The sequence below is a fragment of the Balaenoptera physalus genome, assembly GCF_965194825.1.
Source record: "Balaenoptera physalus genome assembly, chromosome: 9".
Lineage (NCBI taxonomy): Eukaryota > Metazoa > Chordata > Mammalia > Artiodactyla > Balaenopteridae > Balaenoptera > Balaenoptera physalus.
Genome location: NC_138888.1, coordinates 38,777,691 through 38,797,558, shown reverse-complemented (window position 1 = coordinate 38,797,558; position 19,868 = coordinate 38,777,691). Strand labels below are relative to the sequence as shown.

At 35.7% G+C, this 19,868-nt stretch overlaps 1 protein-coding gene and 1 long non-coding RNA gene across 16 annotated transcripts in view; one reads left to right on the top strand and one right to left on the bottom strand.

The window, feature by feature from the left end:
* Positions 1 to 19,868, bottom strand: part of TRDN (triadin) — a 376,317-nt gene that overhangs the window by 180,828 nt on the left and 175,621 nt on the right. For all 14 annotated transcript variants that reach the window (XR_014267283.1, XR_014267284.1, XM_082474630.1 and 11 more), the window contains 2 exons: positions 7,105 to 7,164; positions 6,238 to 6,297 (listed from right to left, as the gene is read on the bottom strand). Coding sequence is in view for 12 of the 14 variants with exons in the window: in XM_082474630.1 (XP_082330756.1) it covers positions 6,238 to 6,297; positions 7,105 to 7,164 (120 nt within the window). In the remaining 2 variants the exon portion in view is untranslated. The remainder of the gene's footprint in view (positions 1 to 6,237; positions 6,298 to 7,104; positions 7,165 to 19,868) is intronic.
* LOC309666923 overlaps positions 1 to 19,868 on the top strand; it is a 59,867-nt gene that overhangs the window by 5,321 nt on the left and 34,678 nt on the right. For both annotated transcript variants that reach the window (XR_014267343.1, XR_014267344.1), the window contains exon 2: positions 7,649 to 7,960. This is a non-coding gene — a long non-coding RNA (uncharacterized lncRNA). The remainder of the gene's footprint in view (positions 1 to 7,648; positions 7,961 to 19,868) is intronic.

Sequence of the window (19,868 nt, the reverse complement as noted above, 5' to 3'; positions counted from 1 at the left end):
TTTCAGTTTGTTCAGAATTTAATAGTATCTGTCCCATACAGTAACTGAAAATATTCTATGGTAATAGATATGATTGTATCATTTAAACAGCACAAGCTTTATGAGCTTTATACTGGATTAATCTGATCTGGTAAACTTATCGCCACAAAGATATTTTAATGTAAAGCTCTAATGGGGTATTTTAACTGAATGAATGATTCTTTAAACACATTGCTACAATACATTCACAAACTTACCTTTTGCCATTCAGTGAACATCAAGAACACTTAGATATATCTTTTTCTAAAACTGAGCCTTTCAATTCAGAATGTATTTAGTATTGGAGTTTTAGTTTTATCACAACAGCCTCTTAATCTTATATTGTATATCTTTCTAAGGTGATCTAGATGAATTCCTCTTCATAACTGGAAAACACCAACTTTTTACTGTTGGAGTGTCTGTGGTGTTATCTCAGAAAAATGCAGATTATTTTTCCCCCCCATGAGCTCATCAAACAATGAATTCTAAATTATCTCTTATATTTCCACTTATACTTCATCCCTTTAAGCATCAATCTCTCACATTCTGTTTATGTTTATCAGGCACTAAATTCACCTCCCAAAGCAAAACTAAACAAAAAACAAAAGAAGACTCTTTACTCCTTATACAGCCACACACACACCAAAAAAGAAAGAAATTCACTACTTTCTTCTCATTTTTGGATCTCCATTCCAATCTAGCTTTATCTCTTCTCTGTGCTTGTCTCTTCTGCCCTCACATTACAACTTCTAAGTAATATTCACCAAGTTGATAACTTCTTGCTTCTTGAAACATCCATTTCTGAAATGTCTCTATTACCAAACTCCTTTGCTTTTCCTTTAACCTCTCTAGCAATTCCTTTCAGCCCCTCTTACTTTATTTTCCATTACCTAATGTCTAGATGTTGGAATTCCCCAGGTCTTGATTCTGTATTCTATTCTCTTTTTCTTCTGACACAATCTCTCTGGGTGATCTCATCTACTCCCAGCACAATAACTGTCATCTATATGGATAACTCTTCCTATGGTTTCACTTCAGAGTCTCCTCTGAGTTCCAGACCCATATCTCTAATTGACTGTTCAGAGCATGTGGCTGTGGAGCCACACTACCTGGGTTGATGTCCTGGCCCTGACATTTACTACGTCTCAATTGTATAATGAGGGTTATAATAGCTTATTTCCTGATTTATCATAAAGATTGAATGAGTTAGTATGGGTAAAGCACCTAAAATAGCTCCTGATACAAAGTTTGGATGATGCATCACACACACCTGAAACAACACACTCAAAAGGAAGCTCTGAATTTTTTCCATCACAGCTGTTCCCGTACAGGCTTCCCCATTTCAATAAACGACACCATCTTTTCATTGGTGTACCTCTTCTCTTTTCTCCCTCTAACCTATTATCTAAATGAGAATATACTTATATACACAAATCAAAATATTTTCTCCACTGCTGATACCCTTCAAGAGTTTCCCATTACAATTTTAATAAATTCAAACACCTGCACATGTCCCTGCATATCCTGACCCCTTGTATGTCTTCTCATACAAATCACACATAGACACATACCACACACACATGCACATACCATATTCACACATCACACAAAGATGTCCTAACCAATGGCTGGATCCTTCCAATACATCGGATTCCAATTTAAATGTCTCTGAGAGAGCCTGCTGTAACAAGCTTTCTATCTAAATAGCTCGCTGTCCCCACCTATTGTTTCCATTGTCATTGCCCCAAATTTGTTTCCTCCGTGTCCCTGACCCCGAGTTGTCGACATTATGTCTTCTTAGTCAGTGTGTGCCTCCCGTATCAAACTGCAGGTCTCGTTAGACTAGGGCTTATGTTGGTTTATCCACCTTTAAGTGTACTCACCCCCTAGCACAATATAATAGGCATTTAGTGACTATTTCCCGTAGGAAAGCATGCAAGAATAAATGAATGAGTGAATTAGTCCTTTTCTAGCAGCTTATTTCAGAAAAGCTAGTCTGGTTTTTCAGGATCCTTCTTATCATTTATACTTTTATTTAGCTAATTCTTGGGGAAAAAAATCATGCTGCTACAGTTTAGGTAAAGAACAACGTAAACTACGTTTGTGTGTCTTTTGAGCACTTTAAATTGCCAAATTGTATCATGTTGCTTGATTGAGCCATCTCTTTCAACTTTTAGGGGAACTCAAAGATAGGTTTAGTCATTGTACAATTCAGGTCTTCAAAACCCTTTCGTATATGAATTTTATCTTCTAAAACATTTCAGAAAGTGTCTTTATTATAGATACCTTGGATAGCCCCTTTCTACTTCCATTCTACCCTCCCTCCAGTTGGAAAAATTGGAATGCCAAAAACCTGTCTTCTAGACTCCCAGCGTGTTTAATTTCATCATTTAGATGCACCTATAGGAGACTGAAAAGCAGGAATGCTTTAGCAAACAAGGTCGCTTTGATGTGAGTAAGTGGCTGAGGTTGGCCTCAACATTTTCAGTATCTAGTCTGTGGGTGCAAAGAGGCAGGTGTGGAGGCAGATTTGAAGAACAAAGCAGCTTCCTGGCCAATTGATAGTCCTCGGTGCTCAATAATCCAATGTAGTCTCCTGATATCAATTCTCCTAGTCCTTCCAACAATTGTGTGTGCATCCAGTTCCCTGTACAGAAGTCCCTCTGCTTATATCATCTAGAGTGGTTTGTATATCTAGCATGGAAGTCTGATACAAACATAGGAACATGTTTTTTAAAAGTTTTTATTTCCTTTCTTGTTTGTTTTTTTTTTCATAGCATCTCTTCAGGGTAAAACATACCTCATAACATTGTAAAAATATCTTGGTGACTTTTTTTTTTTTTCATTTCTCTCAATGTTTTTAAACGACATTTTGGGCTTTTTTTCACCATGGACAATTTCAAATATACACAAACAAGAAATTATTATAATGAATCTCAATGTACCACTTACCCAATTTCAATTCATGGACTGACAATTTTATATCCTATAAAACCCCACCCACGGGACTTCCCCTGGTGGCGTAGTGGTTAAGAATCTGCCTGCCAATGCAGGGGACACGGGTTCGAGCCCTGGTCTGGGAAGATCCCACATGCCGTGGATCAACTAAGCACGCGCCACAACTACTGAGCCTGCGCTCTAGAGCCCACGAGCCACAACTACTGAGCCCGCGCGCCTAGAGCCCGTGCTCCACAGCAAGAGAAGCCACCGCAATGAGAAGCCCGCACACTGCAACAAAGAGTAGCCCCCGCTCATCGCAACTAGAGAAAGCCCACGCGCAGCAACGAAGACCCAGCGCAGCCATAAATAAATAAATTGATTAAAAAAAAAAAAAAAAAACCCACCCACATTTTCCCTAACAGATCACTAACAAAGTGTGATTTACAAGCTTCATGCAGCAGAGGCTCTTTTATCAAACCATAGAACTTAAGCCTTAGATTCATTTGCACCTATATAATAATAAAATATAAATATAGTAAAATGAAATAATAATATAACATATAAATACATTATATATTCTATAATCATAAATAATGTGCAAGTTATTATAAATGTAATAAAATGCCACGATAAAACCCATATATTAAATAAGCATCTAGGCATATTTTACGTCTTGTAAATTTGCTACTATTTGGGACTACAGTAATGATATCAGATGTTCTGCCATATTCCTCTGACTACTTTAGGAAGAAATAACATATGTATCACGGCTCTTCAAGATTTCAGGTAATTCTCAATTTTCTCGCGTAACCTCTAGAAATTTTTACTATTTTCATAATAAGTTTCAAACTGGCTATTTCTAAACAATATTGCTCTCACATGAAAATATAGCTGGAGAATAAAAAGAACCATGAGTTAGAAATCAACACTAATTGAATCTCTCTGTCTCTCACACACACACACACACACACACACACACACACACACACACACACAATTTTGAGTATTTGGAAATTAAGAGCTTGCAAACTAATAATTTATGCATACTTTAATCAGGAATTTGAACTGATTTGTAAGAGCCAACGGTTTTTGTGTAATTAAAAGTAAAAATGACATATAAACAGACTGAAAACTGATTCCAAGAAGGACAAGCTTGTTTTTCAACACTTGCTGAGCAGCCCTCCCCTGATGTGCTGTGCAATCACCCAGTTCAGTCTCTGCTTCAGTGGCTGAGCACTGGCCTTGCAGGAAGGGATACTGGCATAATCATTCCTCTTGCCAGTGGTGCACAATCTCACTCTGACATGACTGCTGGGCTAATAACACAGGTCTCCCAGTAGCAGAGAAGTATCAGATTTTCCCATCACTCTCTGAACAGAAAAGTGTTGTGCCCTTCCCCTCAAAAACAAAATTCAAATCAAAACAACCACCACACACACCATTGTGTTTTGCCAAAAGCATTTTTCATGATTTTGCATTTTCACACCTATGATAAATACTTTGACAATTACAATTCAAAACTTTCCTCTGCAAATACTTTAGTAAAACTGATGGCCCAGGAAAAACTTGTTTCTCTTTAGCACTCAGTCATATAGCTGTCACAGATACAATGACCCAAGCAGCCAGTTTCTCAGCATCATCACGTGGTCAGAATTGTGTTTTCACTTTCTTATGGTAAGATACATATTTCACCAGGAGAATAAAGAATGTTTTAAATAAACAAAATAAATGAATGTTCAATAATAAAATTAATAATAATTCAAATGCAAAGTAATCAGTAATCAAGTCCCAAACTCAAGAGAACACATGTCTGTCTCTTCCTGGATATTTTATGAGCCATGCAATCATGTAACTCTTAGTATTTTACAATATTTTTACCCCACTTATAGCATGATGTAGGGATTTCCTGTAATTCCTATTTGCTACTTACTAAGAGTAATCAATGTCTAGTTTGTCATCTTATGATCTTCTTTTTCAGCGTCCTTCACCACATTTTTTTTCCAACGTATGCTATTACTTCCTAGGAAGGGAAGTTTTCACTAATGGCATCCAGCCCAGTCTGCTCTCTCCACACCATGTCCTACCTTGAAGTTCTCTTCAACTTCACCTTCATTTAAGCTTATCTATTGACTCATTTTCTATGACAATGTTTTCAGCTTATTATCACACAGGGAAGATCTAGAAATCTCATTCACTTTAAGCGTTAATAGCTGAGAGGAATTCGTTTGTTACCCCATGCACACAGGCCCTAAGAGATTTGCATTTTAATAGAGGACAATTCTTTCATAACTCAAAGGAATGGAATATCTCTAATGGTGGAATTTCAAGCATCACTGACACTAATGGAGGAAATATTTGGGGTGAAAATACTTATCACCAAACCATAATACTTGAGACAACTAACTACATACCTTTACACCTAGATTTAAGCTTAACTTGAATAAAAGCAGATATTCATGCTTGAATAAGAGTAAAAGCAGAACTAAATATAAAGTAAAAATCTAAGCTGTTTCTTAATGGAATGCATTATTATCTTTGCATTCTTTGCTTCTTATCTTTGCAAAGTGAAGTTATACCATGTATAACTCAATTTCATTATGTCTTGAAAAAGAGGGCCTTAAAGTTCTCTTCACCTTCACCAAACTTAGACAGGCATCTTCTTGTCCTTCGGCTCCTGACCTCCCTTTTCTTAGAGCATTTACTTTAGAAAACTTGTACTTGTAAATTCTCTCTCTGATCTTTCAAGATATAAATTTTCTTAGAAGCCCCCTGCCAGTTTTACAACCCATGTGTGCCTTTCTCAGAGGCCTGGGAGCCGTCCCTTTGAAATGTAATCATCAAGAAAGATAGTACTTCTATCTCCTAGTTTCTGTGGGAGAGTAGCAACCTAACTCCCTTGGGTGCCTTGCTCCAAGTTGTAAAACTACACTCTTGACATGAAAATAAGAGAAAGTTTTCTCTTCTTTTGAGTAAGGCCAATCAGCAAACACAGATGGCCTACAAGCCTCCCATCCCTTTCCAGATCTTAAAAACTCTCCTGCTTTTCGTTTCAGTGAAATTGAGTTCAGAATGAGTTCTGGTCTCTCTCCCCTACTGCAATAGCCTTGAATAAAGTCTGCCTTGCCTGTTTAACTTTGTCTAGTGCAAGTTATGCTTTGACAGCCTGGACATGGACAGACTTAAGTACCTATATTCAATTTGTTTACATTGCCCCAAGACTCCTTTATTAACAAACATCCTGAACATAATCTGACTAAGGAAGCAAAGAAAGTACAATACCTTTTTTCTTTACATCCATGGCAGTTTCCTTCTCAGTTTTCGTTTTGACATCTTCTTTTTCTAGTAGTAAAATGAGAAAATTATAAACATCTGTTTAATTATCATATATTTCAGGGCACATTTTACTGTCATTAACATCCAATTCATCTTGTATAGAGTGATTCTACATACAGAGTCATAGTCATGTCAAATATGAGTGAACTAGCCCCTCTGTAACAGAACAGTGGTTTTGGTGTGCTATCCCTTGGGAAGGAGCAAATTTTTGCTAAGGTCAAAAAAAAAAATTTTTTTTTCATGACAGTATGAACATTAGATGGCATTGTTAATTATGATATAATTCAATAGTTTTTCTAAAGGATATTAAAAGGAATATATTGAATGTTCCCTGGGCTATCAGGCCACTGCAAGCATGCCAGAAGCTGAGAAATCTCTTGGGCTCATTTGGGACTTCAGATGCGCTATTTGAAAATAACCATTCAAAAAAGAACAAAACATAGCAAACCAATTAACTACTTTCTTTCCCATACATTCAATAATTTGCTCTTTTGATAGACAATTTTATTAAACTAAATTAATTGGATAGTAATCTTCATATTCATATATGTAATCAAGTAAAGTAGTGAAGTAGAATTGAGCACCACTCCTAAGAAAGAAAAAAAATAATCAGTAACAAATTTTAAAAGTGTTTAGGCTTGAATTTTCTTTTAAAAATTTATCAATCTCTACCTTTTTTGGAATATTTATATTTGTTTGTTAGTAACAATGACAATAAAATTGTTAAGGGGATTTCTTTCCTAGAAAACAGTAGCTTTACCAGTAATATTACAAATGGATACTAATTAATTTGTTAGCTTTTAAATTCCTTACCTTTCTTTTTTGTTTCGGAAGTCACTTTATTCTCAGCTTTCTTCTTTTCTTCTTCTTTTTCTAGAGAAGAAATTTAAAATGTTTCCTTTAGGAAAATTTAGTACAAAAGGAAAATGAAGTTTTGAATGAAGGATTACCATTAAAGTCAATTCTGCCTCCAGCTAGTTTTGTGACTTTGAGCAAGTGATTTAATCTCACTAAGCCTTATTTTCTTCATTTGTAAAGTAACAGTACTTCCTTCAAAGTTACATAATGTTTTCAAAGCATTCTGCAGAGCGCCTGGCTCACAGTAAGTGCATAAAATTGTGGGTTGCTAATACTGTTTACAAAAAATGAACAAGATAGTTCGAGCTTTCTGAACCAAACAATTGTTTGTCTAGTGCCTAAAGTAAGATATTAATATTGAAAATTAAAATATAATTTCTGAGAAAAAATGCTGCAGGTAAGCTAAAATAATTTTTGTTTTCTTTTCATATGTTCAGTTTCATTAGAAATAATACATTAGGCCATTAACAATATCTATTTTGATTTAACTGTTTTTCAGATCTGCCTCTTGTCAACAGACATTTGGATTCTGGTGACATTTATCTGGCACCATATTGGGGACATAACTTCCACTGCCCTTTCTGAGTGGCCGTATCAACCAGCGTGCTCAGACTATATTTGCACCCAGAGGTTGCTGTTAAGTCTGGATGACACATAGAACAGTTTGACAGTTTGTGGTACCTCTAGACTTCTTTATGGAAGATTGCTGTTTCAGAGATCTAAGAAACCCTTGGTCTGAGAGGCAGAGGGAACCTCAAATGCTGCCCAGCAATAGCCATGTAACAGCTAGACAGCCCCGGACATTTTTCTGGTAAGTGTTCTCATTTTAAATAACAAAGTCATGTAGAAGTACACAGTTGTTGAAATGGAATATTCAGTACTGTTAGGTTTGAGGCAGCTATAAGCACAGTTAATGATGGAAATTGACTGATTTTTATCTTCCGTTAGTAATGCGATTTACCTTATATTTGAAATACTTTTCTCTTTGTCATTTGTCTCTCCAACTCAAGTATAAATGCCAGGCATTCAAAGATGTTCATTACCCAGAACTAGTATGAAATTGTCACTATGCTGAAGAAATTCAATGTGTATTTCTAGTATCAATGCTTAAGTTGCCTACTAACGACAGCATCTTATTAAATATAGGAATTAATTCATTCCCTTAGGTATAGAGATTTTTTACCTACGAGATCAAAGCCAACACTTTCTTTCAGTGTCAGAAGTATAATTTACAAAGAACCTCTTTTCATGACTCCTAGAGATAAGTTAGTGTTGTAGGGAGAAATATATTCACAGTCTGTCCAAATGTGTCTACAGCGTACCTTTACAGCTCATCCAGTCAGAAGTAGAAAGTCAATAAGTCAGATTTTGATAGTTCTAGAGTTAGAAATAGACCAATGGAATTCTACTTTGCCTTTTCCTAAAGGTTTATACATATTAAATATGCAAAACATCTTTAAAATTCTGAATAAATGTACTTTTGATTTAAGTATCATTACTTTCAGCTTCTCTGAGAGAAATTTTATGTAGCAAGGCCTTTTCATTCTTATCTAAATAAATGCATATGCCAGACAGTTGAATTGGCATTTGCTAAACATCACCATCTGATGTCATGTGCTAGGAAAGGAGTTAATTAAAATACAGATTAATTGTAAATATTTCTTAGCCTGTATTAAAAATCAATGCCATAGTCACGATAAGATCACAACTTAGTATTCGAGTCTCTAAGTTTCATAATGTAGATGAATAAATATTTCATTTAAAAGTTCGTGCCAATTAGTTAATCTTATATTAAACTTCAAAAGGAAAGTAGGTATTTGAGGCCAGAAGATGGAAGACATTCTTTTCATTTTTTTAAAAGAGAACTGTCTTGTGTAATAAATTCTACCCTTTATATTAATATAGCTGGGACTTTATTGTGGTGATACAGTATTCTTGCCTTAGTTCAGATTGATTAATGCTTCCATTATACACTCTGTCTGTGATTATGGCCATACACTGAAAGAGTCATGAATAAGAACAGAAATCCACAAAAAGCAGGTATAAATAATGTACTTTAATAACACTTTTATGAATTAGACTTTTAAGCTGTCGTTATGGGACTTAACTTTATTCGTGGTTAATTCATTTTAAAACATCAACTTCTGAAGATTCACGCATTTCTTCAAGCACGACTGTCTGTTCGTTAGGTGATTTGGCAGCAGTGAAATTAAGCTTTTCATTTATAAAAGGCACAACAATTTAATTATATCCTACTGGGATATAAAAGTAACCCATGTTTCTTATATGAAAACTCTCCTTCCCTTGACTTTTTTCTCCTTCAACAGTCAACAATACTCCTCCCTTTCCACTTGACTGTGCACCCACATATCCAATTTCCTCCTCAGACTCTCCTCCAATTTGTTTGCTGTTTTGTTAGTAAAGGCTAGAGAAGAGTTAGGACATTTTATATCATTGATTTTCAGAGGGTTCGCAATTAAGTGTGTCTATAGAGTGTGAACTTTTCAGCATACTGCCTTTCTCTGAGAAAAGTGTCATAAGCCCGGAAATGACGGCTCTATCTGGCAGGGATCACAGGAAAGACTGGTTGAGAGAGAAATCCTCTCCACAATGAGCAGCTCTGAGCCACAAACATGTTATTAGCTTCTGCATAAATTAACATCGGATGAAAGAAAAATTAAATGACTTACTTTTTACTTTCTAAGCCCTTACAATGGGCTTTTCTCTTGCTTTTAAATGTTTTTATGCCATCTCAAAGCCAGAGAATCCACAATAGTTAATTATAATTGTAAAGCTTTTGAAGATGCCTGTTCCTAGCAAACCGAGCAAACAAATGCAAATGCTTCATTTTCATCTTATGTTTGTTCCTCCCCTTTTTGCCTTTCTAGTGTAGAGATTATCCAAAATTCACATGCTTTTCTTCTAACTCTCTCTGGCCAGGGTTGATGTATTCTTGGTCCCAGTCAGGTTTCCTTCATAACAACGCATTCTAGCACACCTCGTCACTGTCACCTTGTTTGTAAAGAGTGGCAGAGGCTGGCCTGGAACCCCAGTCACAGTATGATCATGGAAAATTTCACATAAACAGATAAGTTCAATTACACCAATGATTATCAGAGTTCTCCATTGTTATCTACAGAGGGGAATGGAGCAAGAGAGAAAGCACTGGTGCTAACGTGGGTGACCTTGGTCTGAATTCTGTCTCTGACCCCTTCTGGTTGTGACATTGGCAATGTGCTGTGACACACTGAATTTCATTTACCTCTTTTTAAATGGACTAGTAAAATCTACCTTGCTGGCTTATTGTGAAGAAACTGAGCAAAAGTGCCTGGACCAAAGTGGATGTTCAAAAAAAATAATGATAGCAATAACTAGCTATTACTATATTTTAGAAACAATCAAAATCTGCCTACATATACTCTTCAGTAATTTTTCTAAGTGTGACATTTATTGATCTGAGTAAATGCACATTAATTCTTATTTTTCTGTGTTGAGGGAGGCTGTATCAGGAATATTTTATATTGTGAAACTTTAAGAAAAAAATACTCAAGTAGGAATTAACATGTTTATGAAGGGGCACTGTGCTGGAATGAAGTGGATTCCAGTTTCAGTTTTGCTATAATTAGTAGTTTTTGCCTAATGCAACTAACTGTAAGGGAATCTTCTGTCTTCAACCACAAACGTCAGGGGAATGAGTAGAATGTAGTTAAGTCCCTCTTCACCTGTCTATTCCTTTATTCCCCAAATGAAGTATTTATTTCCTAATTTTTCTGAGAACAGTTAACGTAAAAAGCTTTAAATCTGTAAATAGCTGTGGTACATTCTCTGGCTTTGCTATGGCTTAAAAAATTTTAAAGCTAGAGAAAAGTCCATTTTTAAGCCTTAAAAATGAATATGTTTATATGCATATGTATGCATGAATATATGAATACATATATATGTGTATATAATGTCAGGTGATAATAAGGGTCAGAAAAAAATAAAGCTTGGTTTAGAGGATTAGAGCACGTGGGAGCGGATCAGAAGTGGCCTTTTCTTTTAAGGTGGAACGGGGTAAGTCTTTCTGAATGAGCACCATCTGAAAAGATTCTTGAAAAAAAGTAGAAGAGTTTTGGCTATTGAGGAGAAGACTTCTCCTGCAGAGGAAAAATATCTGCCAAGACCTTGAAAGAGAGGTGTTCGAGCTATATTCAAAGAAGAGCACGGAGACCAGAGTGGCTGGAGCGGAGGATGGAGAAGAGGGGTGGCCAGTGATGTAGCAGGGCCCGATCACACAAAATCTTGTTCATGATACGAATCTTCCATTTTATTGTGCGTAAGGTAGGAGGCTGCTGAGAGGTTTCAAGCAGAGTAATTATATCGTGATAAATTATGTTTTAAGAGGAACTTTGGCTGTTGCGGACTGGTTGGAGCCAAGTACCCCACTGGATTTTGTGATCACACTGCGATGAAGAAGACTAAGAAAGTAAAAGGATTCAATACAAATATCCTTCTTCATGTTTTCCTCTTTTTTCCCAAAAATTTCCTCTGAATTTTATTTGGGACTCTTGAAAGAATGTAACATTATAGAAACATGGTGGGAGTACCTCACTTTACATTGTGCTTAGGTTGCTATAACAGCAAAGCTCTTCAAGGACTTCACTTGAGTTATCTGGCATAACTAAACTGGTTTTTCAGAACGTGAATCCAGTCTTTCCCTTGACTTTTCCTTTAGTGAATGCTGAATTATTCTTCGAAGTCAGCTCTTCTCATTATCAGCTACTAACAACAAAAAATTCACAACCAGAACTTGGTATAGCATCTTCTACTGACTACCCAGAGACTTTTACATAAACAATTTATTCACTTAATCAACACATGTTTATTTAACCTTATGTCAAACCCTTTGCCAGGGTCTAGAGTTTTAAACTATTCCTTCCAGGAATTTTAGGTATGAGACTAAGAAGGGATAAAGTTTACAATTACAATATGGACTTAGGGACAATAAAGTCGGAATCTAAGGGAGACAGCAGAGGCCCAAACCCAAGAGCAAAAAGTGTGAAAGCTGCTCCAGGGAAAAATGGTATATGAATTCTGAACTGAGTATGGCAAGTGTTACTATCAATGCCGGCTGGAGGGACTGAGGTGCCTGCAGAGTGCCCAGTCCTGTCCTGCAGATAAAGGCTGACAACTCTTAGTGATATAATACCATTCATGAAGTAAACGTCCCAAAGAACTCCAGAGCTAATCAGTGTAAATTCAAACTTTTTCAAGATACCAGACTACATACAGTTCTTTAAGTTTCAAAAAAGATTGTGGAGAAGTGATCTCAATAGTTATTTTATGTGATCAGAGCAAGGCAAAAAAAAAATGTATTAGTTTTGGTTTAATCACACTGATTTTAAGGTGATAGGAAATTATACTGTAATAGAATGCTATAACAGAATACAGCACATGACCTTACATGCATTAGCATATACTTAGTTCTCAGATAAAAGTCAACACATCCTTCAACCCATGAGAAAATGGGCTCAGGAAAGATGAGTAACTTGCCCAACTTCACAAATCACATAAGTGACAGAACAAGGATTTAAAACTAAGGATCACTGCAAACTCTGATCTTTCCCCTACAACATGGAATAAGAAGTTTGAGGTAGACTTATTCTAACAAAAAATTGCAAACGAACTGAGGCACAGACAGAAAAGTGCCAATTTCTACCCTCTCTTTGTGACACTTATCTTTCAGCTCTCTCACAGCCAAAGTTCTCTGATATAACGCCAATTTTTTTCTGTTTCTGAATTTAGTATGCAAAAGGGAATGCAAAGAGAAAGATTATTTGACACATTTCAAATTGCAAAAAAAAGTTTATGTTAATTAAACTTCATATTTAAAGTGGATAAGGTAGATTTCTCCCAAACCTTTCAAAAATGATAAAAGCTTTTTAGATAAGTGATTGCATTACTTTCGAATGGATTAAGTTTATATAAATGAAGGTGGCCACAGCTCTTCTTTTTCTTTCTGGTATTTATTTTTCCTCTCAGTGCTTTTACATTTCAGAAAGCAAATGCCCAATTAAAGTTTATTGACCTTTATGCTCAAGTGAGAAGCTCTCCATCCACACAACTCATCTCTGGATAGCTCCAAAGAGAGCATTTTGCATTTTCTTTTTTGTTTTTCTTGGATTTTTTTCTTTTTTGGGTGCTGCAGCCATTCGGAGATTTTCTAAAAACTCTTCTAACCCTATTAAGATTTACTTTTTATGTAGAATCATTGCTTGCTCAAGATCTTTTATTGTAAACTTTTCTAATGCGTCTTTCTACAAGGGTAAGGAAAATATAAATATAAGATTCATTTCTAATAGCTGTTCCTTTTCAAAATCATATTATTTACATATAATTACTTTTTTCATATTTTTATCTATATGCTTTTTCTAAGTTTCTCTGTAGTTGGAAATGAATTGCAAAAGTACTTTGTTGCATTTAAAATGTCAAGAATGACTAGAAACATCAGAAAATTGAGCCTTTCCTTTTTGTGACTAAATTATTGATATTTAGGGAGAAAGTTGGTTATCATTCAAAATCAAAATATACGTTACCCTAAACTATCATTTCAAAGATATGGCTATTTTTATAACAGGTCTTTGAGAATTTAGGGCTTGAGTTACTAAACAAATTAGAAAGACTCAATTACCAAAAGTTACGGGTATATTGGGCACATTTATAAGTCTGATTCTTAATTGAAGCCTTTTATCTTAAAAATATGCCTAATAGATATCAATATTCATAAAGGAAATAAATGACCATTCAAAGAATACAACTTTTCTAGTTGTAATTGTTTTAATATATTGAATTCAGGTTTATTTCAAATGATGGACTACATAAATTCCCTCATCTTTCATAAATTATACCAAATCATTAACACAATTTTTGTCTTCTTCCTAGTATAAGGTCTATTCTAGTAGATTAAAAATTTTTACACAAAATTCTCACATAATTGAAACAAGTATCTGTCACTGTTTATTATGTGAACAATTGCCAAGACCCCTTACTCCATTTGGATAAAACAGATCTAGCTTTAAAGATGTAGCCACTTTTCTCATCAGTTCTAGAGAGATCAATAATTTCACTGGGAATTCTAGTAAACTTATATAATAGAAAGAAACATTTAGGTCAAGCTGACACAAATAGCAAATAAATGTTTTATAAAGAAAAACTGGTACTTGTAAACTAGAGCTTTGGAGGGACCTGGTTCTTTCTTATAAAATACTTCATGAGAAAAGTTTGCTGGCACAAGAGGGTTCCAACTAGAATTTCATAACGAGAAAGCTATTAAAAATCACATTCACTCTTATTCACAAAACTTCTCATCCCTAACTTTCTCTTTTGTCAAAATATAGGGAAAAAAACCCCTAATTTTTAATACCAGAATGAAAGTTATGAAAGATCTCTTAAGAAGGAAGCTGGCCCTGATCAACAGAAAGCTCCTTACCCTTCCCTGATTCTTGGATGTCATCCCTTGATCTCCAGAATAAAAAATTATTGCTACTAGACAGTCAAATCAGACAGACATCCCTCGCCATACTGTCAGACGTATAGGGGAAGAAAAACAAAACTTCTTTCTCTTATTATGGGAAAAAGCTAATGATTTCCCCAAAAACTATTTTTAATCAATAATGGGAAATCGAGACTATTATAACAAGAGAGAAAAGTTCTAAGTTTGGAGATGCAAGTTTCTAATGAAATATATTTAATGTCTACTAAAATGTATTTATATTTCATAATCTGTGGAATATATTTCTTTACATTTTCCTTTTTCTTGACACTTTTCCACCTATTTGTCTTTGTGTTTCTTTTTCCCCCCCTAATTTCTCAACAGTCAGTTGTTAAGACTTACCTACTTTTCCATGATACTAAGCTGAATAACATATTAACCCCAACAGAGCTGTGTTACCTCATGCCTAGCTCTGCACAGTGCTGCAATCAAAAGAAATGAGAGTCTAAAATTCCAGTGAGGTTTGAAGATAAGTTTAAATCTTTTTTGAAGTCTCTCAAATAGCTAATGTTGTATGACCCAAAGCAAAATGTTCTAAAGGTTCTCTCCTTACTGGAGCTTCCCAATCTATCACAGCATTTCCTCCCAAAAGCTTCTCTCTCCAAAGGGCATGCTAAAAACTTACTTCAGCCCATGCTGACTCTCCTATTCCCTTCTCTTGACCTTTTTTCTCACTGTCTAAATCTTATATTTTCTTCTGGGTAATAACTTTTCCTATTCAAACATGAATTAATTAAATTATTTGAGCCCCTTCCAATTTTTTTGCTCACCCAGCATATCCTGAGTCCTGAGCAGAACATAAACACTCAGGAGCTGACCAAGCATACCTAGAATATTCCTTAGGCAATAAAGTGGAGGAGAAAAGCTGTGAATACTTACGTTAATATTTGTGTCCTCATCACACATGTAAGAAATAATTAAAAAAACACTTTTACAAATCACTGAAAGGTGAAAGTTAAATACAGTTTGTAGTTTAGTTACTAGTGTACCAAAGTTAATCTCTTAGTCTTGGTAGGTGAATCATGGTTATACAAAATCCTAACATTAGAGGAAGCTTGCTGAAGAGTGTATTAGAACTCTGTATATTATCTTTACAACTCTTCTGTAAATCTAAAATTATTTGAAAATAAAAAAGTTCAAAAACAACAAAATATTGGAAACATTTCAAGACTCTAAAATAGAGGATTCATTTTTCCCCTAGAAGTAGTGATTAGCCCCTGTGTAACACAAAGGAAATGAAATAAATGTGTAGAGGGGAAAAATGAGTGAAATAAAAGCCTCAAGCATGATAAAATTGTGGAGATGGAACAAACTTTTGAGATCATTTATTTCAAAAAATATAACTTTACAGTTGAAGAAGCTGAGTCTCAGAGAGGTTAAGAAACTAATATGAACAACTGGATCTTTAGTTCAGAACTCCTGATTGCTACACCCTCATTTGTATGTGGCAGAGAGAAAATTTAGGGGCAGAAGTAGGTCACCATGATCTTCTAATTGACAAGCCTAAAGGTTTCTGGCCAGTTTTGCCTTATCCTTCTCCCTGGGGCTCCTGGCCCTGTTGTTCCCTTTCCTCCCTCATTATCTTTTCATCCTTGGCTTTCTAGTCTGTCTTCTGATGATGTTTGTGATGGTTAATTTGACTAGGCCATAGTAACAGTCACTTGGTCAAAGACCTGTCTAGATGTTGCTATAAGGTATTTTTTAGATGTGATTAACATTTAAATCAGTAGACTCTGACTAAAGTAGATTACCAATCAGTTGAAGGCATTAAGAAAAAAGACTGAGGTCCTCTAAGGAAGAAGGAATTCTGCCTCTAGCCTGTCTCTGGACTTGAGAATAAAGTATCAACTCTTCCCTGAGTCTCCAGCCTCTGGCACGCCCTATAGACTTCAGACTTGCCAGCCCTCAAAATCGTATGATCATGTGAACCAATTCCTTAAAATAACTCTCTCTCTCTCTCTGCCCCCTCCTCCCCTCCCCACAGTGTGTGTGTGCATGTGCGTGCGTGTATGTGTGTGTGTAAATACATCATATTGGTTCTGTTCCTCTGGAGAACCCTGACTAAAACAATGTTGTTCCCCACATTTTCCTTCTTGGATGCACTAAACCTCACTCACACTTATGACTGACCTGCCATTCAGTTATATCCAAAACTAAGATTTGTATGATACAGGGTATTTTTAAGATCAATTGTTCCTTGGGAGCTCAATAAGTATTACTGGGAAAAGAAATGTTTCTGTGACCACTGAGTTTAAAAAGAATTAAACAGTTTTCTGACAAGAATTTCATGGCTCTTTTAATTTAACATACTTGTATACATTGTGACTATCCAAAAAGAAAATATTATGTGGACCCAAAGTATTGTGTTATAAATTTTTTTCACTAAGAATATCATAGAACTAGAATTCCTCATAACATATTTCAGGAAATGCTATGCTCGGAATAAGCTTATGACTTCAGCCTCTGCATCTCTCTCATTTGTGAACTCCAGACTTCTATCTTCAGTTGTCTGCTGGAGATGACCACTTGTGTGAATCCCACTCAACACGCTGCCTGACATGTGGCAGAGTCTTCATTTTCTCTCCAGGTCCAATATCCACCCTGACCTTTATGGATTGTGTTAACCAAGGATTAACACAACCTCTGGATTCAGGTTAGTTTGGCCAATGGGAGCAACATCAAGAGATAACAGAGCAGGAAAAAAAGAGAAAGCTGGGCATTTATTCTCCAATTACCCACCCTGGCTCACTGAGAATATTATATATATCATTTTACAGATTGTTCATGATATGTTCTTCTACTAAAGGACATAGTTTTGATTGGGCATCTCTCTCCTAGAGTTACAAGGTTTGGGGGTTTATAAACCACTCTATTCCCCTGCCTCCTCAGGCCTAGGGCTGGTAAAGGCTTCCTGCGTTGGCTAGCCTTGGGGTGCTTCACCATAACTCTGCTCAAACCTTTATAAATACTACATTCATTAAATACTCTTAATCACCCATTTTGAATGTTCCAGGGACCCTGATGCACCTAGCAAGTCTGAACTCATTATCATCTCCCCAAACCTGTTCTTATTCTTAAGTGCCATTCATTTATCCAGGTCAGATAAGACTTTAGCAATTATGCTCAGCCCTAACTTTTATTGCTAGTCTACGATAATGGAATAGACTGAGCCTGGGAGTGAGACACCTGGATTCCAATTTCAATTATACCACTGTTAGGACTGTGTTATCTTGGGCAATTTACTTGATTCCTCTGATCTTCTTTGTAAAATGATATAAATCATATTCACTGCTTGGAATTGTTTTGAGGGTTAAATATGATTGTTTAAAAGTCGCATAATTTTCCCCCATGAGCAGTAGCCTCCTAAGTTTTTCTTGTCTCCAAACCCCCAAGCCCCACCCCTCACCATCCACACTTTCTAGAGCTGACACAATGATCTAAAATGCAAATCTAATCATACTACCCCTCTGTTCAGTTGTTTTAGCAGGCTCACGCAGTCTGTGAGGAGGTGTAAATGATTCAGTTGTGTGTACAAAATTCTTTAGGATATGACTGGGGTCCTATATTAAGAAATATAGAGTTTTACGTTTACTGACTAATGTCATTAATGAGATTACCGTATTATCTTTACAGATACCAATAAAGAACTAACATAAAAATTAATGATTTACTATATATACAAGAGAAATTTCCTGATTTAAAAAATGATAATGATAGTAACAGTAGCTAATGGCTGAGTACCTAATTGTGCTAAGTTGCTATATACCTTGTTTCATTCACTCCTCATAGCAACTTTCTAAGTAAAATAGGTACTAAAAGTAGTATGGTTTACCTATATTATCAAAATTTATAACTAAAGGTCAATCCCATTAAAAATTGCCCAAGGATATGAGTTTATTTCACCTCAAAACAAAGAAAAATATTGCACTGCCCTGAAGTTCAAGATTAACTGTGTCATAGAGTTAACAGAATAAGAACCTGGGCCAAATTTCAACTTTATTATTTTATGCTTTTTGCTTCTCAGGATATGTCTCAATGAAGAGCTAAGACAATAAAGTTCTCAGTTTAATAGAATTGTAAATAAAACGTTACTAGCTCCTGTAGAACATCATCCTCGAATGCACCCTATGGTAAGAAATTATCTTATAATACGTTTCCTATATTGCTCCTTTCTCCTCTACACAAATCCTACCAACTTACTCTGTATGGCCCAATGCAAATCTTGTGATTTCACCTCATAGCCTTGCTTCACTCGTATCTCATCTTCCTCCTAACTTTTATAGCCCTTAGTATCTGTACCATGCACTTCTGAACTTCAGAAAATAATGCTTCATAGTATTATCCATTTTATAGGGACATGCCTGGTTGGCCCAAGTGTGACATCTCTATCTAAGCCAAGGCCATACCTTCCTTATACATCTGTGGTAGCTATTTAAACACTGTGCCAAGCCATGGAGTCTTCACTCTGCTCTTAATGCAGCTTACTACTAGTGCACCAGCCTGAAAAAAATAAGCTTGAAATATCTGGGTGTGAAAGTAGAAAAGACCATTTAAGTTCAGTCCCCACAGTTGACAGGTGAAGAAGTGGAGGCCCTAAAAAGTCAATCGATTTGTCAAAGATAATACAACTGATTAGTGTCAAAGTTGCAATTGGAAGCTGGGATTTTAGTCTTCTCTCTGGAGTTCTCTTGCCCACTGTTGGGTGATGGCATTTATATTATTCACGACTGCAATACTAAGTTAGTACCAGTTACATGTTTATTCAAGAAGATGATAGGGTATACAGTATTCATTCACCTTAATTTTTTGGCTCCATTAATGCAAACTATATGTTTGTAATGGAATATTAAAAGGAATTTAAGTATAAGATATATACCCAATATGAGATCACATAACTTCTTCTTTCCACATCTTTGCCACAATAGATGAGCTGTGACCATTTTATATTAAATGTCCAGTAATCACATGTGGATGGAAGTCTTTAATTCTTCAGGGATCAACAACAACATAAAATGTGGTGTTTGGTAGTGGGGGAGGGGGTTGTGTTGACTAGGAGGAAAGAAAAAAAAATTTCCAATGTTGTTGATTACAGAACAACAGGATGATATCCAGTAATCGTACTTGTACAAAGATTTAATGAAGCAGCTTTTTTGATGATTGGGGAGGGGATGGAAAATGTTGCCTGAAG